General features: G+C 35.9%; 2 protein-coding genes across 4 annotated transcripts; one reads left to right on the forward strand and one right to left on the reverse strand.

The window, feature by feature from the left end:
• The first annotated feature begins 305 nt into the window (after window positions 1-305).
• LOC126739666 (uncharacterized) lies at window positions 306-20,801 on the forward strand. Of its 3 annotated transcripts, XM_050445445.1 has the most exons (12): window positions 306-465; window positions 523-757; window positions 808-1,032; window positions 1,084-1,181; window positions 1,235-1,439; window positions 7,611-7,875; window positions 7,974-8,090; window positions 8,139-8,390; window positions 12,394-12,614; window positions 12,667-12,896; window positions 19,887-20,033; window positions 20,167-20,801. In XM_050445445.1, the coding sequence occupies exons 1-12, from the start codon at window positions 458-460 to the stop codon at window positions 20,171-20,173; spliced, it is 2,010 nt and encodes a 669-aa protein (XP_050301402.1). In that variant the 5' UTR covers window positions 306-457; the 3' UTR covers window positions 20,174-20,801. The 3 variants fall into 3 exon arrangements, with proteins under 3 accessions (XP_050301402.1, XP_050301401.1, XP_050301400.1); XM_050445444.1 differs by having other exon boundaries at window positions 7,974-8,390; window positions 19,887-20,080; XM_050445443.1 differs by having other exon boundaries at window positions 7,974-8,390.
• LOC126739688 (50S ribosomal protein L27) lies at window positions 20,792-27,512 on the reverse strand. The gene is made up of 3 exons (XM_050445483.1): window positions 27,331-27,512; window positions 27,093-27,259; window positions 20,792-21,048 (listed from the first exon to the last, which is right to left on the reverse strand). The coding sequence occupies exons 1-3, from the start codon at window positions 27,386-27,388 to the stop codon at window positions 20,845-20,847; spliced, it is 429 nt and encodes a 142-aa protein (XP_050301440.1). The 5' UTR covers window positions 27,389-27,512; the 3' UTR covers window positions 20,792-20,844.
• Between the last annotated feature and the right edge of the window lie 14 nt (window positions 27,513-27,526).

Below are 27,526 nucleotides of genomic sequence, written 5' to 3' on the forward strand. Positions count from 1 at the left end.
TTTCTTTAACATTTCACTTTTTAATTAATTTTTAGAAAGAAACCTTAGTTTGTAGAGGTTTGAGACCATCATAATATGATTTAGGTATTAATTGTTAATATCTGAACAAAAAATTATTAAAATCCCTTGGGAATTTCAGGAGATAGGACCATTATTTCGATTTAATAACAGCGAGCGCGGACTATAAATAGGTTACTGGCAACCGACATATGCTGCGTTCTCCATTGTCGCTGGATATCCATCGGATGCTAAGCTTCACACACATCTCATTTAGTACATGTTGCCAACTCTCTACATCACATGTCAAATTCCCACCTGTCACTCCCAGCTGATTTATTTCTAGGTTAAACATAAAAAAAAACACCACAAAAAAGCCATAAAATGAATAAAAACAAAAACAAAATGTGAAAGTATATTAGTTTATACCATTATTTTCAATTAAAACACTCGAGGCAGCATGGCGAAGTAAAAAAGAAATAAAGTGAAGCTGCCCCCGCATACATTCACGACATCAATTTTTAGGGAAACCACAATACTTTTCCTCTATGACAGTGAACTCTTAAAGCAAGAGGAGGACGATCCTAATTCCGCTATTTTGTATTTTTACCCTACGTGGGTATCGGAGCATCAGAAAACCGCCCTATGTGGACAATTAATGGGCACCACCCTCTGTTTAAAAGGGCTTTTTTCCATGCCAAAAAGTATTTCTTTGCAGACTGGCAAGTTTTACCTTATAGAGAATGGGAAATACATTCTGGTAATAATTAAGCAGGTTTTGTTCTTCTTTAGAGAAAATTACTTTCGTAGGTTGTGGGTACAGACAGGAACATACCTTCATGGATTCTGGAACATAGAGCAAAACTGATTTACTCCTTACTACAATTCTTCCACAAAGACTTTATTAGTCTGGGAGAAAAATATGAAAATGTCAGGTTTACAGACAAATTGTATCATATTTTTGATACCTATTTAAAACTTCTCTTTTTGGGAGGAGGATTATTTCAGCATGTATCCCTTCTGGACATTCCTAAGGTACATACAATGAAAAACCAACTTTGGTCAATATAATAATGTTAATTTTAGCCTGAATGTGATGATTTACATTTAAAAGTTGAGACCTTTCTGGATAAATGTAAATCCATTTCCAATGTACTTGGAGGGGCACTACTATATCACAACAAGTTAGTATTATTGCAAGGCATAATATACTTTATGCTTAATCACTTGATTTTAGGGTCATAAAGTCTCAGCTCTCTGCAGAAGTAACAAAACTTATATTATTTTCTGATCCCTTCAGAATAAAAAACCCTGCCGAATTAGTTGACTCAAGTTATCAAAAATGGTCTGAAATGAAACTTTTGCAAGTTTATATAACAAGTGAGGAGTATGAAGAACTTTATGGAAATTGCTGTGAAGATATTAGTACAAATGAGAACAATGTAAGTTAGTTTTTTATTATGTATAACAAAAGAGAGTTTTCTTGTATTATTTAAGTATAAAAAAAAATCTGATGACTGCTACTGGAAATTTTCATTATCTGCACATTAGGATGAGCAAATAAATAAACATTGTGGTCAACTTCTCATGTGATGAATTTTGGATGCATCTGCCATTTGTTATACAATTAGTCCCGCCATTTTATTTAATTTTAAAGGTTTTTGCAAATCTTAATTGAAATGAAATTAAACTAACCAACTTTTAAGATTAACCTCATATAAAATAAATAAACAATACATACCAATGTTTAAAATATGGTATTAATTTTGTTTTTTTGAAAAATGTCCTTAGGTTAATACTTGGAAGCACATGCATATTTTAAATACCATACAGCACCTAAAAATCGCCATTCTGGCAAATTTGGTGTTAAAAAAGGTTTTTTTGTATTTTAATTTAAAGGTTTGGTACTTAAAACAATACATAGCATATGTACATACTTAATGTTGTGATAATTTATATATCAATAATTCACCTATGTTTGATGTACCTAATTTAACACATATCACATTTAATATGATCTGCTGAGCTACTATTATTTCTTATACCTATAATGGGTGGTTCAGAAAGTTGTTAATTTTTTGACTCTTCGTATAAAATTTGGTATGGGGGCTAGAATCGTGCGCGCGTGCTCAATGGATAGCTTGGTTCAGGGAGTTCCCGAAGCAGTTGCTCGGGTGAGAGCGCCTATACGCCGAGAACCGACCTTGTCTTCTGGCAAGCGCGCAGCGGTATTAAATGTCTCCAGATCGTCGGTACTGCGAATTCTTCACAAAGATTTAAACATGCATCCTTACAAAATTCAATTAGTGCAGGAATTAAAGGAAAATGACCCTCCTGCAAGACTTTTGTTCGCCAACGAAGTAATGAATCGATTTCAGCGATTCAACAACATTTTTTTCTCCTATGAGGCTCATTTTCACCTAAATGGCCATGTAAACACCCAAAATTGTCTCTACTGGTGTGCAACAAACCCGCAGCAAAAACATCAAAGGCCCCTGCATAGCCCAAAGGTCACGGTTTGGGCTGCAATGTTGGGATTAGGAATAATCGGTCCCTATTTTTTCGAAGACGCTCGAGGCAATGCAATTACCGTAAATTCGCAGCGTTTTCTGGTTACGCGGCGCCGCCCCCAGTAGTGTGGGACTCAGTGTCGAGTCTGTTTCGTCCTGTACCCACTAAAACTCCACCGCTGGGTGGTGCCTTGTGGCTCCCTACACTGCGGTCTGCTAAGAAGCAGTCCTATTGTGTCCCATATGTTTAGTCCCACAGGCACAGCTCAATTCTGTAGCTTCAAGGAAGTCCAGGATTGTGCCCAGTGGTAGATTTCTTATACCCTCTGGTGAGGGTTTCTCTTCCCCCAAGAATGTTGCCCTGGTTTGATTAAATGCTTCACAGAAGCACAGTATGTGAAGAGTTGTTTTGTCCTCCTCATTGCATCCCCTACATAGCGAGGTAACTGATTTCCCTAGCGTATGCAGGTGTTTCTTGCTGGGCGCATGGCCTGTAAATAGCCCCGCGACCCTTCGCAGTTGTTGTCTGGAGAGGCCCAGTATGTTCTCACCCTTCTTGAAGGGTGGGCTGCCTATAAGTTGTTTGGATTGTTCCATCTTTGGCAGCTGTTCCCAGTAGGATTTATTCTGGTTTGTTAGCCAGTTGTCGATTTCCCTCTTCCAGGTCTTATCGTTGACACAACATGTTGGTTCAGGGCCTACCAGGCTGTTGCTGGCTCCCTGTGTTGCAAGTTGGATAGCCCTTCTTGCAGCCTTATTGTTGCCCATATTCTCTGCTAGGATTATCTCTTGCCTATTTTGCGCTTCGGCGAGGTTCCTGAGATCCTCCCAGCAGCTTTGCACAGTCCTTGACTTAGTCTCGAACTGTTGTAGTGCAAGTGTTGCAGCCTGGTCTCCTGTGAAAATTGCCAAGGTTTTGCCTCTTGGCAGCCCTTCTCTCATCAGTTGGACAGAGGTTTGTATTCCTATTATGCTTGCCTGTAAATTTGTTGTTTCCAGGCCCAGGTTTAGCATGAGTTGTCTGCCCTGTTGTTCGTCCTCCACAGCTACCCCGATCTTGGATAGTTTGGTTGCCGTGTACCATACTGAGTAACCTCTTTGCCTGAGCCTGTCCGCTTCTGCGTCCAGTTGTCCCCTTTTCTCTTTGATGACAAAAGGTTTGTCTAGGTATGTGACCTTGGTTCTGTCTGTTCTTAGGGCCAGGCGCCCAAGGTCCTGTATCTTGTCAACTAAGGCATTGTGCCCATCTTTCGATAGGATTGTTGCGCCATTTGACAGCAGTCTTTTCGCCCCCGATATAGCTTCAGCCCGTACCACTAAGTGTAGCGAGCTTAGTCCTATCAGGTTCTCTAGGGCAGCAGTCGGCGTTGTTGACATCGCTCCTGTTATGCCCAGACATGCTATTCGTTGTGTTTTGTTGAGTATCTGTATTACAGTCCTCTTTTCTGCCGCATGCCACCATATAGGTGCTGCGTATGTATTGATGGGTCTAACCATTGTCATGTACATCCAATGTACCATTTTTGGTGACAGTCCTCATGATCTACCGAACATTCTCTTACAGTACATAAGAGTTTTCGTGGCTTTATTTGTAGCCTGGATTACATGCTTCTTGAAGCTGAGTTTTTTATCCAGGGTTATACCTAGATATTTGACCTCGTCTTCAAGTCGCAGATTTTCTCCATAAAATTTTATGTTTCTAATGGGCTCTAGTTTCCTTCTTTTGGTAAAGGAAACCAGAGTAGTTTTTGTGGGATTTACCTCACACCAGTGCTCGACAGTAGTCAGGGTTCTTTGCATTTTTTCGAATACATGAGCCTGACTACCCCCTCGTGTAAGGATGACTATATCGTCAGCATATCCTATAGCGAGGATAAGCTGCCTCTCCAGTCGTGTCAGCAAGCTGTCCGATACAAGGTTCCACAGCAGCGGTGACAGTACGCCCCCTTGCGGTGTTCCCCTGCACACTTTGGCCTTAACCGTTGTGCTGTTGAGATTTGCTGCTACTTTCCTATGATTTAGCATTTGGGTTATCCAGCCGCCAATCATGGGATGTATTTCTCGTGCTGCTATCGCACGGTTGATTGAGTCATATGATGTATTGTCGAATGCTCTCTCAATGTCTAAGAAAGCTCCTAGGGCGATCTCTTTGTTGTTCAGAGATTGTTCGACCCTCTGGGTTATCTCGTGAATCGCTGATTCGCAAGATTTACCTGTTTGGTAGGCATACTGGTGTCGATGTAGAGGGTTGACCCGTAATACATTGTCCCTGATATGCCTTTCTATGAGCTTTTCCTCTGTTTTTAGGAGGAATGATGTAAGGCAGATTGGTCGGAAGGATTTAGGTTTCGAATTGGAGTCGCGTCCCGTCTTTGGTAGAAACACTACTTTTCCTTCCCTCCAACTCTCTGGTATATGCGCCGTGGCTAGACTTGCCCGCATTATTTTACATAGTGCAGGCAGCAGCAGTTCGCTACCCCGCTGTAACATGACTGGCATTATGCCATCCATTCCGGGAGATTTGAATGGTTTGAAGGAATTTATCGCCCATTTAACCTTCTCGTAGGTTGCTACCTTTTTTGCTAGTTCCCAGTGTTCCCTTTTGCCCCTGTTCGGAATGATAGGAGTTGGGTCCTGGGTATGTTCTGGTTGGTGGAGAATTTTCGATCCCGGAAAGTGCGTGTTCAGCATTAAGCCAAGCGTTTCTTCCTCGGTTGTCGTATATTCTCTATCGGGTTTTAGACAAGAGCCTAGGGTTTGTCGTGGCCCTTTGGATATTGCTTTGTGGAGTCTAGCATATGCTGGTGTCTCTGTTAGGTCCCGGCATAGCTTCCTCCACCCTTCTTTCTTTGCTCTTTTTATAGCATCATTGTACCTGGTTAAGTGTTGTCTGTATAGATTCCACTCGCCAGTTCTTTTGGCTCTGTTAAAAAGCTTTCCTACAAAATAAATTCTTAAATTCGCAGCGTTACATAGACATGCTTCAAACATTTTTTGCTCCTGCCCTTCAGGAGTTTGAGGGATACAATCGAAATACTTGGTTTCAGCAGGACGGTGCCACCTGCCACACCTTCAACCTGTCTTTGCCTGTCGTTCAGGCGCTTTTTCCCAATAAATTAACCTCCCGAAGAGGGGACATTCAGTGGACCGCCCGAAGGCCCGGACCTGACCCGGTGATTTTTTTTTGTGGGGATACCTTAATAGTAAGGTGTACAGCAACCGACCCGCTACCCTGAATGATCTAAAGGCCAATATCCAGCAAGAAATTTAAGCGATAACTCCAGAAACTTGCCAACGCGTTATTGAAAATTTTAGGGCTCGGCTTGAGGATTGCCAGGAAAGAAATGGGGCATATTTGGACAACGTAATTTTTAAGACATAAATTTCCCAAGTTTTCTGTAAATTTTAAGAATAAATTTGCTACAATTGATCAACGGGTTTTTTTTTATTTAATTTTATAAAATTAACAACTTTCTGGACCACCCAGTATTATAATAATGATTGCAAAGAATTTTGGACATTTGTTCATTTTAAAAAATACAAACTCAGAATTACCTACTTCAATGTCTTATGGTGACCAAATTAGTGTGAAAGCACACATCAAATTGCAGATTTTTTTCAAATCATTTTGGCTCTGTATATGAAAAGCTAAATTGTAACATTCCTAACTGTGATATTGAGGGCAAAACCGATCTTAACAACTTAGTGATCTTAAATCAAATTTGGAACCAGGTATCAATATCCCAGCTTTATTGTTTTTTAAAAATTGTAAATGTGTTTTATCTACTGTGTTATTTAAACTTTTAAAACTTTTGTTAAATTCTAGTACTGATCCTGACATTTGGAACTGTAATTTGTAACACCTGTCTTTAAAAAGGATGATAAGCATGATATTAAAAATTACTTCCCAGTTTCGGAAATGTCCATAGTGGCAAAATTGTTAGATAACATAATTTCAAAGAAAATCTTACCTATTTTCTATAATGCTCTATCAAGTGCTCAACATGGTTTTATTAAGGGTCGCTCTACTAGTACCAACTTGTTGTATGTTGAAGCTTTGGAAATTCGACAACAAGTTGATGTTGCCTATACAGATTTTTCAAAGGCATTTGACAGGGTTCAACACAATCTCCTTATTAATATGTTGCAGTCAATTGGGGTCCATGGCACTTTGCTTCTTTGGTTCAAAAATTATTTGAGCAATAGAACACAAATTGTAAAGGTAAAAAGCATCCTCTCAAAAAAAAATTCGGTTGACTCTGATGTTCCACAGAAGGCTCATCTAGCTATTTTATTGTGTGATTTATTTATTGATGATCTAACAAAATAAAATTAAATACTGTCAATGTCTTCTCTATGCGGATGATATAAAAATCAAATTCATTAACATTTTATAAATGTTAATGAATTTGATGATTGCTTAAAAATGCAACATGATTTAGATGTAATTTTTGAATGTAGTTTGCTTGAATGTAAAAAAGTTCAAAATTTTAACAGTTTCCAAAAAGAAATATATATTTATTTATTTGACTATCGCATTACCAACAATTTCTTGGGTAGATTTACTGAAATTAATGATCTGGGTGTGTCTATTGATAGTGGTCTTAGATTTGATTACCATACAAATTGTATTAGGAGTCAAGTTATGAAGCTATTGCGTTTTATTAATCGAACTTTAAATAATTTTAATGACATTCAACGTTTTAGAGCCCTTTATTCCTCGTTAAAAAAAAATATATTTAAAATTTGTCAGAGTCAGAGGGACAAATTCTCATTTTTGTAATTATGGTTGTTTTGGTATATGTAGTCATTAAAAAGAACGACAAATTTTACAAATTAATACTCCACAACCAGTAAAAAAAGCAAGGATTTGTTTGTTTAAAATCATAGATCAGATAATAAAAAAATATTTTAGAAATTAAAAAATTCCAAAATTCCGAAATTAAAATATTCCAAAACATAAGGCTAACGGATATTATTTGACAGACAGAACCCACCAATGAGCATCACCAATCAACTGTGATGTTGACCACGATGTTTAATTGCTCGTCACATTAGGCTTTATATATAAAAAAAAAATTAATAATGTGGGTTGTAATTTAGAACCTACTTGAAAAAAATGGACCAACTGCACCACTAACCAATAACAGTTCTGTGATCTATAGTGCTGTGCCAGAAGATGCTGTATATTCACCAAAAAAGGCAACTTCTAAGAAAATTTTAAGGCCAAATTCTTTGAAATTGAAAAGCATCAGTGTAGATTCTTCTGGGGAATTACCGCAGATGACCCCGAACACTCCTTATTGGAGTCACTTTTCAACTGTTACAACTCCTATGAGTGAAAATAAATCTTTTACCGATCAGCCAGGTAAAATAACTACTTACTATTTATAGCTGAAATTGTTATTATGATCATGTATACCTACCATCCCTTTAGTAGGAGTGTAACAGTAGTTATATTTTTAGACTTAAGAACCATTAAAGAGGATTTCTGGCAACTGTCATTAAACACCGACTCCTCTAATACAACTTATATAAAACACTTAAGGAAATCAAAAAAATTATCAAATCTCATTCAAGAAGGTTTAAAGCGGCGACACCATAGGACTTATAGCTTAACCAACCTAAAAGACAGTATTTCCAGCTCTAATGGTCAGTTACAGAGGTCAAAGAGTGTTCACGATCCACTCTTTCCATGGTTTAAAGTCGACTTGACGGCCGTTAGTCAGTATTGTACCGAAAACAGTATAAAACATGATATTATGGCCCTAGTAAAAGAGAAACACATAAAGAAAGTTGTAAGTGAGCGGAAAAAGTCCCTTACTTTGCCCGTTAAGCCTCATAATGCCAGTGATATGCAGAAGACTGATATGAAAAGCCCTGGTAAGAACACTTTTTTAATAATTTGTCATTTCAAATGATTTGTATTTTCAATGTATTTTAATTTCGTGTTCAATCGTTTGTTTAAGGATATATTTATTCAAATTCAAAATATGCTTTATTGTCAAAACAAATTTTAAAACAAATGTTATTATTAAACAAATTATATTGCTGTTAGCAAAGCTTCATAGAGTACTAGTCCTATAAATTAAATAAGTTTATTATAAAATTTTGCACAAAAGAGTAAAAAGCTAGAAATAGCTAGTCATGTAAAACAGTAAAACAAACATCAGAGTAAAGGTTACCATTTACAATTGTACCACAAAACAATTATAATTTATCCCAATTTAAACACATAAATGCATACAAATAAAATATCGGCAATGGAAAGATGTGAATTGCAAATTTAAATTGGGCTAAAATCTTTCAGCAAAATACCACAGATTAAATATAACTATAACTATGTTATATTGAAAATTTTCTTACTGATTTTTTGTTATTTGTTCAGACCTAGGGATAGGGAATCTAGATATAAGAGGATTGCCCAGCATTATAACCTACATTTGCCCAAGTAGGTCTACTGCTATGCTTCTTATATGATTGAATTGAATGAATTGTCGAAACAGTGGGCTGCCAAGGCAGTTGTGCATATAGGTCTCCTGATGGACCCGTCATGCCCCACCGGGGGTTACCAGAGCCCAACGGCCTTAGAGAAACCGATAAGGCTCTCTGGTCTGAAGGACTTAAAGTCGCTCGGTACACTGAAAGTGTTACCCAAGTATTTGAACCTGGCGCGCGTGAGTGCTGGACACTCCCGGACTACATGGTCAACGGTTGGTTTCATCCTCCTCACAGCATCATCTGTTGCGAGATGGCTTCTTAAGTGCCAGTGACCGGTTAAAAGACCTGTCACTAGCCGATTTCGCGTGCTCCCCCAGCGAGTATGCCCTACTGGTATGTGGGATTTCACCACAAAGCCCTGATCCAGCTCTGTTATTCATTCTGGAGCCATCTGTGTACCAGATGGTCCCCCCTATTTAGCAATGCAGGTCTGTTGGAATGCTGCCACTCCTCGCAGTCCACAGTCACTGGAGCCATGCAGTCACTGCCCATCAGAAGGGGAGGACATTCCTGTATGGCCCGTGACTACTTTTTTGCGTGACCGGTCTCGCCAACACGTAGTTCGCCGAGGACCTATAGCCTGTACGCAGTCCTCATTGCCTCGAATTGCACAACGAGGTCCAGAGGCGGAAGGCTCAGCAGAGTCTCAAGCGCTCTAGTTGGCGCCGTCCGCATGGAACCCGTTATGCTGAGACATGCAAGACGTTGGACTCTGTCCAGTTGAGCACGAATTTTCGCTTTCTCCGTACATGGCCACCAAACGATAGCCCCGTATGTGAGAAGAGGTCTCACAATGCGGGAGTAGATCCAGTAGAGGATCTTAGGAGACAGACCCCAGGTATTGCCGAAAGCCCGCCTGCAGGCCCATAGCGCGCAGGTGGCCTTCTTCATTCTGGTGTCTGCATGATCGTGCCAGGAGAGTTTGGGATCTAACTTGATTCCCAGAAATCGAACTGTCCTGGAGTAACGCAGCTGCACGCCGCCTAGAGATATAACAGGGGGCGTGCCAAAGTTACGTCTTCTCGTGAATAGTAGGAGCTTTGCTTTTTTGGGGTTAATCCTGAGACCCTCCGAGAGGCACCATATGTCCACCATACGCAGGGCTCTCATCATAGGGCCCCGCATTGGGACGGCGTCTTTCCCTGGGCAAAGGATTACCAGATCATCAGCGTAGGCCTGTGTATAGGCCAGCATTGTTTAAAAGATTTATCAGGCTGTCGACCACAAAGCACCACAAGGTAGGCGACAATACTCCTCCCTGCGGGCAGCCCCTAGCCGCCAACGTTTCGACAATCTCGTTGTTGAGCTGGGCAGATACATGACGTTTCGAGAGCATGGCCTCTATGCAGCTAACCAAACAGGGTTCTGATCCGCGGCTCTCGAGTGCTTGGCAGATTAATGCGAAAGGGGTGTTGTCGAACGCCCCTTCAATGTCTAGAAACGCACCCAGGCAGGCCTTGCCACTATCCAGAGCACCCTCCACCTTCCTAACGAGGTGGTGTAGGGCCAGGTCCGTGGATTTGCCCGCCTGATAGGTGCACATGCAGTGGTTTGTTGACCAGGATGCTTTCCTTAAGATACCGATCAATCAGCCTCTCCATCGCCTTCAGCATAAAGCTGGTAAGGCTGATAGGTCGGTACGATTTGGGATCTGTAAAATCGCTTTTTCCGGGTTTCGGAATGATGACGACTTTCTCTTGACGCCATAACTTTGGTACGTAGCCCTGAGCAAGGGACGACCTGAATAGTCTGACTATGTGTGGGGTTAGTACTTCTAACCCGTTTTGCAAAAGGCACGGATATAATCCATCCATGCCCGGAGATTTGAAGGGGGGGAATGTCTTGATTGCCCATTTCACCCTCTCGTAGGTAATTATTCTTCTAGCAGTCTCGAACTCTAAACGAATCGGAGCTCGAGAACAGCTACGAGGGTCGCGAGATGAGTTGGAGTCTGGGAAGTGAGCACGCAGCATGACCTTCAGTGACTCCCGCTCATTGGTAGTAAAGCCGCCATCTTGAAGTGACAGCGACCCCAATTTAGTAAAAAATTTTCTTATATGATATGATCATGATTATGGCTTCTTAAATTATTATGACTGACAATTTACTCAGCGGTGTTTTGTGATTGACATATTTCACTAAACCACTGTGCGAACTAAACCCTATAGAATTAGTGTGGGCATTGTAAGCCGAAGTAAAGCGATATATAAAAAATCATAATACTCGTGATTTAACAGCTACCAAATTATTAGATTTATTATATAAGGGCATCGAGTCTGTCATTTCCAATCATTGGAAGAATAACGTCAGGCATGTTATAGATATAGTGAATATAGTGACCAGATAATAGTGGCACAGAAATTCAGTGAATGTTTTGGTACAGTACGGGAGGTGCTAGCTTCAAGCATAATAGTTCCACCTAATAATATTAAGTAAACGCAAAAAAAACAGAAATTGCAAAAAGTACAATGTTGTTAACCCCTTTTTCAAGTACTGAATTAGAAAAGGTAGTCTCTTAATAACAGCAATACTATTATAGGAAATGGTATTTTAAATAATATACTATATAGTATTCTAAGAACTATATTACATGTAGTAAGTCTTATTTTTGAGGTATAAGCACTTAAGGAAACTGTTGTGATTCCTGTTCATAAAAGTGGTTCAAAGGATGAATTATCAAACTATCGTCCTATAGCTCTCACGAACAGTATAAGTAAAGTTTTGAAAAGTGCATCAAGTGTAGGTTGTGTGCTTACTTGGATAAACATAAATTATAAGCAGCAAACCAATATGGTTTTAGAGAAAACTCTGTAGCTCTGAGGATGCATTAATAACCCTGTCTAATAAAACATTTAGTAGCTTTAATTCAAGGAAGAAATCCATGCGATGCTGGAAAGACTTGATTTAAGTCCTATCTAGAGAATCGCTTTTAAAGGGTCAAAATAAATGATGCCTTGAGTCGATCAGTTCCGGTGATCATAACTGTGATTGTAATGATATTAAGGCTGTTAATAGCATTAAATATTTGGGAGTAATTTTTGATAAGCATATGAAGTGAAAAACAAATTTTGAGGGTATAAATTGTCTAACCATCTCTTTTTTTTCATGGAAGTCTTATGCAGAGTACAAGCAATAATTGAATTACAAACTTTACCAAAATCTTAATATCTTGAAAACTCATGCACCAATTTTATTGATTTTAGTTTTATATGAACTGCTTTACCAAAAAGATCTTTCCTAATTTTATTGTAAAAACAGTCACTTTGGAGATATTGAGTAGTTTTTAAATAAATTGAGAAAGATCTTAACAATGTCAAGTATACTGATAACGTTTAAAAAAAACACTATATAACGCTCTTGATATAGTAAATAATATCCTGCTTAGGTGGATACTGTACCCCTTTAATGAATAAATTGGCTATGGGAACCAGCCAGGAGCTAAATATTCCCAAACCAACTCATATCCCTCATGAAGCAACCCAGAAGACTGACCTTAAACCCGCATTGAGAAAATGTATTTTATTTTTATACGGATATCGAGATATGGTTTATACTGCTTTAATGTTGGAGAAATCTGTCGGACAATTCACCAGTATTGACCAGCTGGTATGAAACTTCTTGTAGTATTAATTGATTGAGTAAACAATGTTTATTTTAGTGCCATTTTTGTGCCAAGGAATTGCCTTCACTCGAAGAACAAACAAGGCTATGCCTAGAAAATAAAAGTTTAAAAACCGCAGGAGTGGAACCGTGTAGTTTGCTAACGGTAAATGACGAATGGGAGGCCACCAGATGTTCTGGTCCCTGGACTAGTTCTGATTTGGATAATGCTATAAGGTTGCATAGGGATTTTAAAGAAAATGAGGAAATATCAGAGATATATCTTAGGTAAGGCTTTATTATAACTTAATCATCTTTTAAAACATTGAATCTTGTAAAGGCATATTTCTTCAACACATCTTCTTGTTCTATTTGTCTGGCTTTTTTTATTTTTATATAAATGTACAGATTTCCAAAAAATCCGATTAAGGCTAGTGCGGCTTGGGCTGCCTCAAATGATGTTGCAATGATCAGCATCTTATTGTCCTTAAACTGTATAACTCCTAGCAATATTGTAAGGCTTAACCCCGCATCGAGTAAAGCACAATTCAAACAAATAATGGAGTGCATCAGGATAATTTCAATTCTGTTTAAGAATAAACCCATGGTATAAATTAGCATTGGAACTGCATAAAAAATTTTTAGGCCCAGATTGATCTGCTCCAACAGGTGCGTTTGTCGTTTGAACTTGGTGAACAAAAAGTAGAGTTCTGTAACTTGGGAAATTGTGAGCAAAAGGCACATAAACCAGATTAGTTTTTTGATTATGCTTAGTTTGCTGGCCATTTTTCAGAGGAATTAAATTGTGACGTTGAATTAACGTCACAATTTCGTAACGTCAAAGTTTCAATCACGAAAACCAAACTAAACCTAAAAAAAAACATTACTAGGAACTAACCTAAGATAATTTTTTAGATATTTTTTTTTGGATCACCAGACTATGAATCTATTTGTAAATTATTGTTTTTATTATTCAATAACACAATCAAATTGCAACTCAGCATCTAGATGACTGAACACCCATATACAGTGGCGGTCATATAAATAACACATTTTTATTATTTAATTTTTTTTAAAACAAAACAACAAATTTTTAGACGTATAACAAATTAATAGAAAAGTATCTTTAAACATTTTAAATATTTATTTTTAAACAGCATATAAATAGCACACTACTAAAAAAAACTCAAAATATGAAAAAATTATAAACCTATTTTATTATATACTTTGTTAATACTTTGTGGAGTAACCTTTATTTTTAATCACTGCTTGCAATCTGGATGGCATAGATTCCACGAAGGCTTGGCAATAGCTATTTGGGATACAGGACCAAACTTCTTTTACCTTCACCCACAATTCTTCTATGTTTGAGGGGTTTCGATCTTGAAGACACCGTTTTACTCGCCTGCAGGTTCTCGATAGGATTCAGGTCGGGACTTTAAGGTGGCCACTCCGAACAAGTTTTTTTTAAGCCAGTTTTTTTACCAGGCTGGATGAATGTTTTGGGTCATTATCATGCATAAACTTAGAGTTAACTGGAAGAAATTCGTCAGCATATGGCTCCATTCGATTTTCCATGTATATGTTTATATTGGTGGTCACGTGCAACAAATTTAAACCTTTTCTGAATATTTCTTTTTGACACCTATGGTTTCCTCTTAGTAATATACAGGGTTACTGGTAATTCGATACATTCCTTTGGAGATGTGATAGGGGAGGGGGTAAGAAGTAAATTGAACCCTAATATGTATTATGCAAAAGTTGATAGTTTTCGACATATTTAATTTTTTCTGTTTTTCTTCAAATTGTGGACCTTAGTGGTTTAAAAGGCAGTTTCCAGAAAATCCGCTGTATATTTTTTTAACTTTTTAGGCAAAATACATGCTCAACACAGTAGTGTTACGTTTGTAATGGCAAAAGTCCCGCAAATAGTTGTAACCATAGGTAAATTCTCGATTCTCGCAAAGCGTAATTTTTTTTTCTTAAATAAAATACTACACTTTCTAGTGGATATTTTTTGAAAAAAAATATGCTACATTCTTCAAAATTTACGTAAAACTTTCTTATTATCTAAGCTAACTCATAGGCTATAAATGCTACCAAAAATTTTAACAGAATTTTGTATTTTTATTATTAATAGTAAGAACGCACTTGAAAAATGCCAAGTGGTATTTACTTCTATGGTATTTAAGTACTATAGCAACAATTTGTTTTTTTAATTTTATTGTTAAAAATTTGATGTGTAGATAGTCTGACAGCAATAATTGTTGTGGAAAGTAGTTAAATTACGAGTTTCGACTTTATTTTTCTCGTGTCTTCAAAGAAGGTATTCTATTGGTTTCTGCGCTATGGCCACGTTTACTAACGCTGAATATGCAGATATTATGTTTGTTTATGGGTTTTGCAATGGTAATGCCGCGGAGTCTCGCCGAGAATACCAACGTCGCTTGCCGAACCGCCGCATTCCAAATGTCCGTGTTTTCGCTTCGACCTACCGAGCTATCGCTGAAACTGGATCCGTAAAACCAAGACTTGGTGACGTTGGCGCTCCTCGCGTATATCGAGCAGAAGATGAGGAGGAAATATTAAGACATTTTGAAGACGATCCAACCACATCCACTAATGCCGTAGCGCAGCAAACAGGATCATCGCAATGGAAAGTTTGGTCCACGATTCGGCAAATGGGAAGCCATCCTTACCATTATACGCCTGTCCAAGGATTGGAAGAAGGGGACCCGATAAGAAGGGTAGAATTCTGCAGATTTATTATAAATTCTGATGCAGACAATAGAACTTTTTTAACCGACATTTTGTGGACGGACGAGTCAAAGTTTAGTCATGAGGGCATTACAAATTTTCATAACCTTCATTTTTGGGCCGAAGAAAATCCCCGTTTAACAAGAGAAACCAGTTTTCAAAGAAAGTTTTCTGTAAATGTGTGGATGGGACTTATTGGCCGGGATGTAATAGGACCACATTTTTTCCCAGACCATTTAAACGGGGATATTTATGAAAATTTTTTACGACATGACCTACAAGATCTTTTTGACGATATTCCTCTCGCCGTTAGAGGACGAATGATATTTCAACATGACGGCTGTCCAGCTCATTTTCGGCGGTCAGTTCGGCAGTTCCTGGATGAACGTTTCCCGAATCGTTGGATTGGTAGGTCAGGTCCAATAGCTTGGCCAGCACGAAGCCCTGACTTAACCCCGCTTGATTATAGCATATGGGGTCAAATGAAAGCACTGGTTTATGCAACCCCAATAATTACCCGGGAAGATCTTATCCAAAGAATAACCAACGCTGCCCAGTAGATCAGGAATACCATAACAACTAGAACAACAAAGACTGAAATGAGAAGGCGCTGCCGAGCCTGTATTCGCAATAGAGGCTCTCATTTTGAACAAGATTTGTGAAGGTAAATACTGATAAATGCGTTACTTTACAATTTATAATAAAAATACAAAACCATGTCACCTAACTTTTAAGCATTTGTATCCTGTGAGCTAGCTTAGGTAATAAGGAAGTTTTAAGGAAATTTTGAAGAATGTAGCATAATTTTTTTTCAAAAAATATACACTAGAAAGTGTAGTATTTTATTTAAGAAAAAAAAATTACACTTTGCATCGAGAATTTCCCTATGGTTACAACTATTTGCGGGACTTTTGCCATTACAAACGTAACACTATTGTGTTGAGCATGTATTTTGCCTAAAAAGTTAAAAAAATATACAGCGGATTTTCTGGAAACTGTCTTTTAAACCACTAAGGTCTACATTTTGAAGAAAAACAGAAAAAATTAAATATGTCGAAAACTATCAACTTTTGCATAATACATATTAGGGTTCAATTTACTTCTTACCCCCTCCCCTATCACATCTCCAAAGGAATATATCGAATTACCAGTAACCCTGTATAAGAACTGCCTGGGCTTCTTGCAGATGTGCCATTTCTGTTAAGAAATCGAATATGGTACATGCACTATGGTGTCTCTGTTCATTTTAGTTTAATTGTCCGACACCATTTAAATACCGTTTATCCGAATCGATGGATAGGTCGCGGAGGACCACAACAATGGCCAGCAAAATCCCCCAATCTCAATAGCTTAGATTTCTTTTTATGGGGGCACCTTTAAACTCTAGTTTATAAAACTCCCGTAAATACTCTAGAAGATTTGAGAGACCGAATAGTTGCCTCGTTTGAAACTATACAAAATACGCCGAGAATGTTTGAACGTGTGCGTAATTCTATGCGTAGACGAGCGGAAGCATGCCTACTTAGGGAAGGTGGCAATTTTTCCACAATTTTTGTAATCAGTGTAATTAAGGTAAAATACATTTAAGCTGTTCATTTAAGCTTAGTTTCATAGAATTAAATAAAACCGCTTTTTTGCACTTAAAACCCTGTCGTTTTCAAAGTAAAATTAGGTATTTCTGAACTAATTGCCAATTAATATTAATCATACTCAATAGCTCAAAAAAGAAAAAAAAAACATTTAATGCTATTTAACACCAAAAACTTACTTTTTAAGACAACAGCTATTGTCATCATCGATGTTTATGTATAAAAACGTCATTTATTCATGCATAACTAGATATGGAAAAATTTGACATTTAAAATCATAGCTCGTGGCCTATAGCAACGAGCAATAAGAAACATGCATAGGCGACTCCGCGACTTTATTTGCGTTAAATAAAGACGCGTTACGGCACTTTTATACTCCCATTTACTTTTTAAACGCGTTAAAAACATGAGCATTTCTTAAATTATCTGCATCAGATTTTTAGGGAAGCAAAATTATATTTATTTTCTTAAGCGAAAACCATGCGTCAGACGAAAAAAAACAAGAGATCAAATTTGCTAAAAAAGTGATTGAAAATTTTAAAAATAGTTTTTACTTTAAGAAAAAGCAGTGGCGTAAGTATTTTTTTCATAGTTTGGTGTCCATGTTCTGGGTTGTATTTTTATAAGTATTTGCCAGCAAACACAGTAGAAAATAAAGGTCTTATTTCACCAGAAATTCCTTTTATTATGACGACCGGTTTCGCGATTAGAATATCATCGCATCATCAGGTCGAGGACTAAAAGTAAAAGACACAATTGACATAGATACTACGCTTATCAAAAATTGGTAAAATGCTGAATAAAAACGAATTTTAAAGCGTACTTACATTGTTAAAAACGAGATTTGTCAAAACAAAACAAAAGCACATATAGAACGGTACAGTTAAAATTAAGCGAGTAAATCTTATCATAAGATAACAAATAATACACTTAGGTTCAAAACAATAACTTCTAAAAAGCACCGTTACAACACAATAAACAAAACAATCCAAAAACTATGATAACCGCCATTCAAACTAATCTGACCAACAGAGTCATCTATATCTAGTTTTCATAATTAAGAAAGAACGTTACAAAGAAATCTATATTTTATATCATATAACCGAATGGGTACTAGAAAGCGGTACCCACAGTTACTTTAAAATGTTTTTAAAACTGTTAAACTTTTCCACTAAAAATATTCAATAAAAGACGCCAGGGGCAGAGAAAATTTTTTTTACACATCAAAAAATTCGTAATGAGGCATAGAATACATGTACTAAATTTCATAAAAATGTCTACAATATTGTTTAAGTTATTATTAAACAACTGATTTTTTTTTGAAAACTTTAACACCCTGTATCTCAAAAGCTAAGACGTTTAGGACATATGTTCGTAAAAACTTTTTTTCTTAAAATGGGTCCAGGAATCACCCCCTAAAATATTAAGCACCTCTTTAAGGAACACCCTGTATATTATTTGAATTTGATCCTGTAAGAAAAACAAATATTTTAGAATAGATACATCATTTCTTCAATTACATGTTTCACGTGTAAATCAATTACATGTGTAACGTATTTTAAAAATCGCAATTATTTTTAAAGAGGCAAATAGGGCAACCAGTTGTAATGAAGTTTAAAACTACATAAGTTGTACTCCATCCATAATCATCCTGCATAAAATCTTAATGTGGAACGGTGTGGCACCACACTTTACATGCTTATTACATCAAATTAATTACTACAAATGGTTAAATACCCGATGTTAACTCATCCATTTTACAAATAATTTTAGGAATACGCACTGTGGAATATACTAGTAACGAAATGTCTTATGCGAGAGGCCCTAGTTTTAAACACAAATTGCTCTTATCGAAAAGTAAAAATGTCTATAATGTCTATATACTCTACTCAGTACTGAGTACAGTATAATGTTTCGGGCCTGTTTATAACATATGTTTAATTACTAAAATCAAGGTTATTTCGATCTTAATTATTTATCAAGTTATCAAGGCTAGACTGTAAAAAAATAGGGGCGCTGCTCCAGTCACACTGAAATAAGGTGATCCTTCTGTTTTCGACGCACACCCTTAGTGACATATGTAATGAGTGAAATAAAATAGAAACAAAATAAGAAGAGACACAATTTAACGTGAAAGGAAAAAAAAAGGACTCGAATTACCCTAGTAATAAATGAAGTAAAGGATGTTGGTATAAGGAACACCCCAATCAGCTTTCATTAAATCGACAAAGACGTGATGCACTTCGGTATTATCTCGCATGAGATTTAGGTACCGATTCAATAACTGCCGTAGTACTACTGCTTTCCGGTACCGCACATCTGTTCCGTATTTTAAGTTTTTGGCGGATGACCTCGGTCAAATAGCTTACTCCTCTCGCCCCGAGGGGTCCATAAGGTAAAGTAGGATAAAGGAGCAAGGCTTTATGGAAGGAACATTGTAAGAGAGTAAGGAAATGTAAGATAGGTCGAGTTTAAATATTAACAATTTACCAAGAAACGCGTGTGTTATACCGGGTGAACTTTTATATGCAAAATCAATGTAAATAAACCAAAATAAACAAAGTATTACCGAACTAATTATTAAATATTTTAAACTTTAAAGAAAACTTATGTTAACTAAAAATAAGTAAAATTAGCAAAAAGTAATAAAAGGAGAGAGAACGAAACAGCTCATACAATGTATCGATGTCTAATAGCCAAAAAAATTATAGTCTGGAATGTTTATTCAATAAATAAGAGAAATACATAGTGACATGTGTGTTTTCATTTTTGCAATTATTTCCGAGTATTGAGCTATTTGCCCCCACTGTGCGTCGGTGATCCTCTAGAATCAGTGATACTCAGTACATCAAGTTGTTAATTACTTTAAATTGGCACTAACTTCAAAATTTTGCAGAAAAAAAATTTAAAAATGATAATGTTTTTTTTTCAGAAATCACGATTCCATCTTATACGTCAACAGAGTCGGACCAACAGAAAACTACTATCGTCAAACGTCAACAATTAATACGGGCCTGCTTCCCCAAAATGACGTTTTGGCAACAGTACGAGAAACGGCTCTGGAACAATTCAAAAAAGAGTAAGACGGGCATATTGGTGACTTTGCTGCATCGAATATAGTTCTAAGTATGGCACTTGCAAATCTTTTAGTGTCACAATTATTATTAAGTAAGGTGTACCAATTGTTAGTTGAAATATTTATCATATTTTAGGAACTAGTAAGGGTATACCAGTAAAGCAAAGAGACTATAGTTCTTTTCATAAAAAGGACTGTAAACAAATATTTTTAGATCTCTATAATAGATATGTTGTAACCACCAAAGTCCGAGTATCTTCATCAGCTGCAACTAAGTAGTTTTAGGTAAAGGTTTGGTGTGGATCATATTGCTTCCTATTTTGGTCGCCAAATCAAGTATTACTAAATAAGGTGATTATTATTTCATTTTTAAAACGACAAAGAAACCCAATTATAAAAGATCATTAGAATTGGAAAACGTCTTCCTTCCACAATTGTAATTCCAATAAATATTGCCAAAAACGAATGACAGTGATAGCTGTTAAGGAAAATGTGTGATAATTTCATTCTTCATACTCAAATTACATTAAAAATCAAAACGTTACGTTTGATTAAACATCGCATTACCTAAATGTAAATAGCTTCTGCTATAGATGATCCATAATAGTTTGTAGTATTATAAATGTGTTATAGCATTGTAGAGACAGGGTATAAAATATGTTACTCACATAGAAGTGATGTGCGTAGTGATATTATTGTTTTTTAAAACATTCCATTTGTTTTTGCAAAACCTGTTAATTATTAGGAATAAATAACATATAAATGTTAAAATGACTCTTTATTTTACTACCTAACAGACTATAGATATTTACAATTAAATTTGATCAATCAAATTAAAGTTCTGATGTTGTTTCTGCGGTATAACGTTAAAATATTTTTTATAGAACTCCGTACCTTTTCTGTGTCCGTGGCATCTTTGGACCCAGGTGTGGTCCCAGTTTGGGTCGGTTTTTTCGCATGTTATCATCACTTTTCCCGGTATTATGGCAAAGAGAGTGCCGTCACGTCCTAGGCCTACCTAATGGAGATTTAAAATTATGTTAGAATCTGAAAATGTCTGATATACGGGAAATTTCGTACATTGTTAATGTCAAACTTATTATTTTAAATCTGGCTTAGGAAGAGGTGGAAACGGCATCTGTTTCATGGATAATGTACTCCTCTTCATAAACCTTGTTCTGTATCTATTGATTTTGCAAGTAGGCTCAAATATGAAAACATCTTGTCGAACTTGCATTGTCTTATTTATTTAATGTAATAAGACAATGCAAGTTCGACAAGATGTTTTCAGTGTACCATTGTCTACCACCTTCAAAAATAGGCCCAAATATATTTCTTAGTTATACAATATTAAAAAAAAATAAATGAGCAATGAAATAAAACATATTTGCAGCCAGCCTAATACTTGTTTGCTTAATGATGTTAGGTAAATATTTATAAATATTTGTGTCAACACAGTAAATATGATTTTGACAGACTGTATGTTTGAGGTTTTCTAGTTTAACTAACTGGGCAGGATTGCTAGGGTTAAGACCATGATTTATACTTTGCTTTTAGAGAGAGTTTTTTTAACATAAACCTTATGACTGATTTAGTATACAGATGCTCGATAATAAATAAGCCACTCTCTTAATAAATAAAATCACTAAAATACCTTTTTCTTTTGAATAGCCAGCTATTAGATATTCAACTTGTCAATTGATAAAACTCGTAGATCTTTATAGTGACAATAATTAATATGTTCTGAAAAATTCAGTTTTTGAAAGATTCAGTTTAATTTGTATGGAGACCCATTGGAAAAATGCCCCAAACTTTGATGAGCCACTTCAGGAATTCCATAATACTGTATGTGTATTATTTATATGATTATAAAAAACGAAGAAAAGAAACCTTGGATTACAAGAAGTATACAAACATCCAGTAAAAATATGAAGGCATCACATTCTCTCAAAATATTCATTTTATAATAAATATCGTAAAATTAATAGATTAAAGGAGTATAGTCAACAAATTAAGAGGCCAAATCAACTCATCTCAGACTTCAATCCTTGATGTGGCTATCAAGGATATAGCATCAAAATAAATGAGTTCTACTGCAATATTGGACATAACATGAATTATGATGCTTGCACTGATCATGTGGATTTTCGGGAAAACTTGGACCATTTGTCTGTTTCGGGTGCTTTTTTTTTTCTTTCGGTTTCATCATTAGAAATTCAGGAATTATTTGGACAAATTAAAAATAGAAATTCTTCTAGGTATGATGATATTTCATTGAGAGTGCTACTAACACTCTCAGACACAGCTTTGGAGGTCTTGGCCGATGCTATTAACTCTTCATTTATAACAGGTACCTTCCCTTCTTGTTTAAAAAAAGCTTGGTTATCCCTTTATACAAAGGTGGAGATGCAAGTAATCCTTCAAGCTTCCGATCAATATCTCTTCTACCAACTTTGTCAAAAATTGTGGAAAAACTTATTAAAAATAGAGTCCGTCCATTTTTAAATATGCACAAGTTTATAAGTGCAGCACGACTGATGCTATTTTCACTTTTTTGGAAAACTATATCTTGGACTAAACAATAGTGATTGTGCTGCCGCAGTTTTCTGGGACTGGTCTAAAGCCTTTGACTGCGTCAGCCACGGTATACTGTTGAGTAAATTGGAGGCTTATGGATTCAGGGGAATGGTCTTGGAGTGGTTCCGCTCTCATATTTGATGGGAAGAGTGCAGACTGTTAACTTTCAGGGCCAAAGCTCCAATGAAATGAAGACTAGCATAGGTGTCCCTCAAGGATCAATTTTATTTATTTATTTATTTACGGAATCCATTTACAAAAGTGTTACATAGCATACCCATACAAACATATATATTCAGATACAAAACTATCTATAAATCAATGAAAGGTGTAGATGAGTTAATTAATCAAAGCCCCTATGAAATAATATTCTTTAACTGCCCCTTAAAAGATGTAATCCTAGAGTCAAAAAAGCTTATCTGCCCTGACAGACCATTAGGACTTCGAGCTATTCGTGTAATTGGCTCATTAATACCATAATTGGTATGGTGGAATGGGACTGAAAATATTTCTGATTGTCTATTCAATCTGGAAGGCACCCTAAGTTAGAGACAATAACTCGAGACAATCTATAGTAGCATTTAAAACCTTTTGCATAAAACATAAGTCGAGTAATGTTCTTCGTGACTCTAATGTGGGTAAGTTCAGGTTATCCCTGACCCACTGATAGTAATACTCCTGTCTCCTGTAACCACATCTAAAAGCAGCCACCCTTAAAAATTTATTTTAGGTTTTTTCAATCTGCTCAATGTAGCAGTTATATGACGGGGACCACACAATTGAGCCATACTCCAAGATGGGCCTAACAAGAGACCAATAAAGTAATCTAAAAGTAAACAAAGACAAATCAGTTGTAGACCGTTGGATAACCCATCAATTTCATTGCCCTACCAGTCACCTGATTGATGTGACTTAAAAGACAACCTGGAGTCAATAAATATTCCTAAGTCAGAAACCTCTGTTTTGACACCAATTGCTACATTATTTATTTTATAAAGAAAAGCAATAGGGTTTCTTTGCTTAGAAAAAGTAATCTTATGGCACTTTGGCACCAAAATTTCAGAGGAACATGTACCTCCAAGATTAACAATCTGGGTTCTACCTCTGATGAATCCCGAGATCCACCGAAGAAGAGGCCCCACAATACCTAAAGCCCTAAGCTTCTGCAAGAGTACCCTATGGTTAACCCTATCAAAAGCCTTGGAAAAATCTGTATATATTGAGTCAACCTGAAGTCCCTTCTCCAAGCAGCGGTAGAGATAGCATTGACATACAGCACCAAATTAGCATCAGTAGATCTGCCTTTTATAAATCCAAATTACTCAGGATTAAATAAAGATTTAAAACTCCAGGCAATCCTATGACTGACCAAGCAGTCAAGCAGCTTTGGCAACTCAGATTGGTTACACACAGCCCGATAATTGGAAATTTCATTTCTACTACCAGATTTAAAAATGCGTTTTAGAAAGTTTAGTTTATTTTGGGACCTCTCTTATTCTTAATCTATGTTAATGATTTGCCTCATATTTAAATAAATTACCATTTTACCATCTTTGCAGACGATACCATCCTGTGGCGAAATAAGAACTCAGAGCAGCCTGAGGCAAATATTCGGATGGATTTATGTAAGGTAAAAAGATGGTGTGATGCTAATAAGCTGTTCTTTAATATTTCTAAAAAAATATTTTAAAATTCAAATGTGCATTTAATGATGTCTTTTTAGGTAATAATAGTATTGTCTGCTAATGTGAGCAAATTTCTTGAGTTGTACATTGATTCTGGGTAAAGATTTAAAAATCATATAAGTATATTAATCAATAAAATTTCTTCTGGCTATGATGTTCTTCATGTCATTGTGAATAATTTAAACAGCTCAGTGACTAGAGTTTCATATTTTTCTTTAGTTGAATCCCATCTTCATTATGGTATTTGTTTTTGGGGATCATGTTCTCAGTATGTCTTTATAAGGTGTTTTTGTTGTAAAATGTTTATTTAGGGAGAGACTTTTTGTTTTAATTAAAATTTTTATTTTAATACAAATTATTAAATAGGTTTGCAATTCACATTTTTTAAATTTAATGTTATTTTCTTTATTTCAATGTATTCATGTATTATTTTTAGTATGACACTATAATTTTATTGTTTTATGGAATTAACATTTTTTATATTGTATATTTTATGGCCCTTATTACCCTTACCGCACTATTTTTAGCTTGATTTTTTTGTTGTATATATTAACTCGAACAATTTTTGTAACACCTTTATTTTATTTTAGTTTAGTCGTAACTGTATTTCTCAAGCTTTGTTAACAACAATCCATATTTTGTTTTGACATTAAAGCATATTTTGAATTTTTGAAAACCTTCATCTAACCAGACTCCAAACAAGGTATTTCATTGATTCTTGCCTTTTCAATAAAGTTATTGCATTTACAAAAGTTATCTAAATTTCAATTAGAGCTGTAAGGTGTGGAATTTCAGGAAGGGTTTTTGCAGAAAGTGAGTAAGTTTAATGAATTTTCAGTCTTTAGTGAAAGTAAACAACAACAAAACCACATTCTGAGTTCCTTTAATGTCCTTTACCTGTGGTTTGCTTTACTGTTTTCCAATCCTCACTTATTATAATTGCAGTATCATATCAGCAAACCACTAATTTGCATTTTCCTTGAGTTGTTTCATTATTTTATTAATATAAATGTTTCATATAATATAAGGACCATTCTATGTGGCACCCCATATTCCATCTCCAGTACCACTAGATATGATTCGACAAGTTTATTAGAAATACCTCTGACCACAATGTCTTCCAAGCATCATAGCCTTCCTTAACTCAGAGAAAATTGCCCATTCCTTTTTGCACCTGGTCTAACCCCCTCAATAATGTTGACATTTATGGCCCTTATTATATCTCACAGATATAATGAATGACCATTTTTGAATAACAATCTTTGAATTAAGTAATGCTGGCACTACCCCAAAAAGCATGCAATAATTGGGAAAGTTCTAGAGCATTGCACAGTATATTTTTTAGTAAGATTTATAGACCCTCTGAGATGATCTTAAGGGGAAAATCTGCAAATAATTGTGAATTTACCATAAAATGGAAGGTAGCAGAAAGAATAACACTAGACCTCAAAACCAAGCCTTGTGGCACTTTGAACACTTCAACTTAAGCAAGCAAAAGCAAAAAAAGTTTTTTTGCTTCAAATTAGTGATTTTTTAACCCAGCTTTATCAATAAATACCTTTGAGGTATAAAAGGTTTTTATAATTTAGTAAGTTTGAAACAGAATAAATCATTACTTCTAATTTGGCATGCAGATTGGTGAGGATCAAGCAAGTAAGGGGAAGTTGTTATAAACAGGAGTGTCACATTGCGTTTGGTGGAAGTTGCAATAAATGAGAGTTTACAGTACTTAACCAAGTATTGCAGAAGCAAGAGTGGATTTTTTCAGTTTAATATATAATAAATCAAATCAAATTAAAATATGCTTTATTGTCATAAGAGATAATCTTGTCGACAAAGCTGTATTGGAAGAATGGCATTACCATACATAGGTACAAACAAAAAACACATATACAATACACAAATCATACATAAGTATAAAATAGCAACTAAAATAATGCTCAAAAAGGAAAATCTCTTACAGCAAAACTTAAGAACTACATACACATTTCTGACAGGGCACAGACAAATATTTGTCAGAAAATATAAAATATATAATGTCATATGTTAAAATCTATCTAAAAAGAAGTCATTAACTTCATAATAGCCTCTTGCAACCAAAAACTTTTTAACCCTTTTCCTAACGACCCTACTTTGCAGTTCCTTAATATCTGCTGGAAGATGATTAAACATTTTTTTACCATCAAATATAAATGACCTTTTTATTAATGAGTTTAAGGGGGCAGGCAAACTCACATCATTAGCCCTTCTGCTGCTATAATGGTGCCAATCCAACATTGAGATCTCTGTACTTTTTGTGAATTAAGCACACCGTTTCCAGTATAAATAAAGAAGGCAACATAAAGATTTTGTGAGTAATAAAAAGTTCTCTACGTGAATCTCTTATACCTACTTTGCAAATATATGTGATAGCCCTCTTTTGCAAGATAAAAACACTCATAAATAATTGATTGGTACACACACCTCAAAAACACAAACCATACCTCAGATGTGACTCAATCAGTGCAAAATAGGCATTCCTGGCCATACCAAACCCTACTTCTCTTGCTATGATTTTAAGGGCATAACAATTAGACCCCAACTTGTTGCACAATAATCTGATATGACTTTCAAACTTCAATTTGTTGTCAAGACTTATTCCCAAGAACTTATTCTCATTTAAATTATTTAAATCAATGTTTCCAAGGCAAACTCTGCTCAAACTGCATTTAAAGTTCATGACATTTGTTTTAAGAACATTTATATTTTTTTTTATTTTTATAATATTCTAAATTAAAAAAGAACCCTTAACAATTCTTACATTTCGACCAGGATGAAACCTGAGTACCCTTTGGGTGGCCAATATTGTGTGAACCGAAACCATTTCTCCGTCCTGCACTTTCCAACCTCTATGTTTTGGTTTGCATTTGGGGCTCGTGTTTCGCGTGGAGCCTCCCGTTTTTTTACTTGCATTCCTTACAATATTAGCTAAAATTATAAGAGCACCTTAAGAATCGCCCAAATAACACAAGGAGGTTGTAAATGGGGAACCAGTTTACCTAAGACGGTTTTGGAGTTCTGGAAAATGCCTTGGGGGATATTTAGAAGCGAATTCATGACTTTTTACTCTTTTTTAAGCTACAGAAATAACGTAAAATAATAAATGTGTGAATGGTTCAGTGAAAAATTATGAATTATTTGTTTTTTTAAGGTTATATTTATAGAACAATATATAGGAGGTTATATTGGGAGTGT

The sequence above is a fragment of the Anthonomus grandis genome, chromosome 8 (assembly GCF_022605725.1).
Source record: "Anthonomus grandis grandis chromosome 8, icAntGran1.3, whole genome shotgun sequence".
Lineage (NCBI taxonomy): Eukaryota > Metazoa > Arthropoda > Insecta > Coleoptera > Curculionidae > Anthonomus > Anthonomus grandis.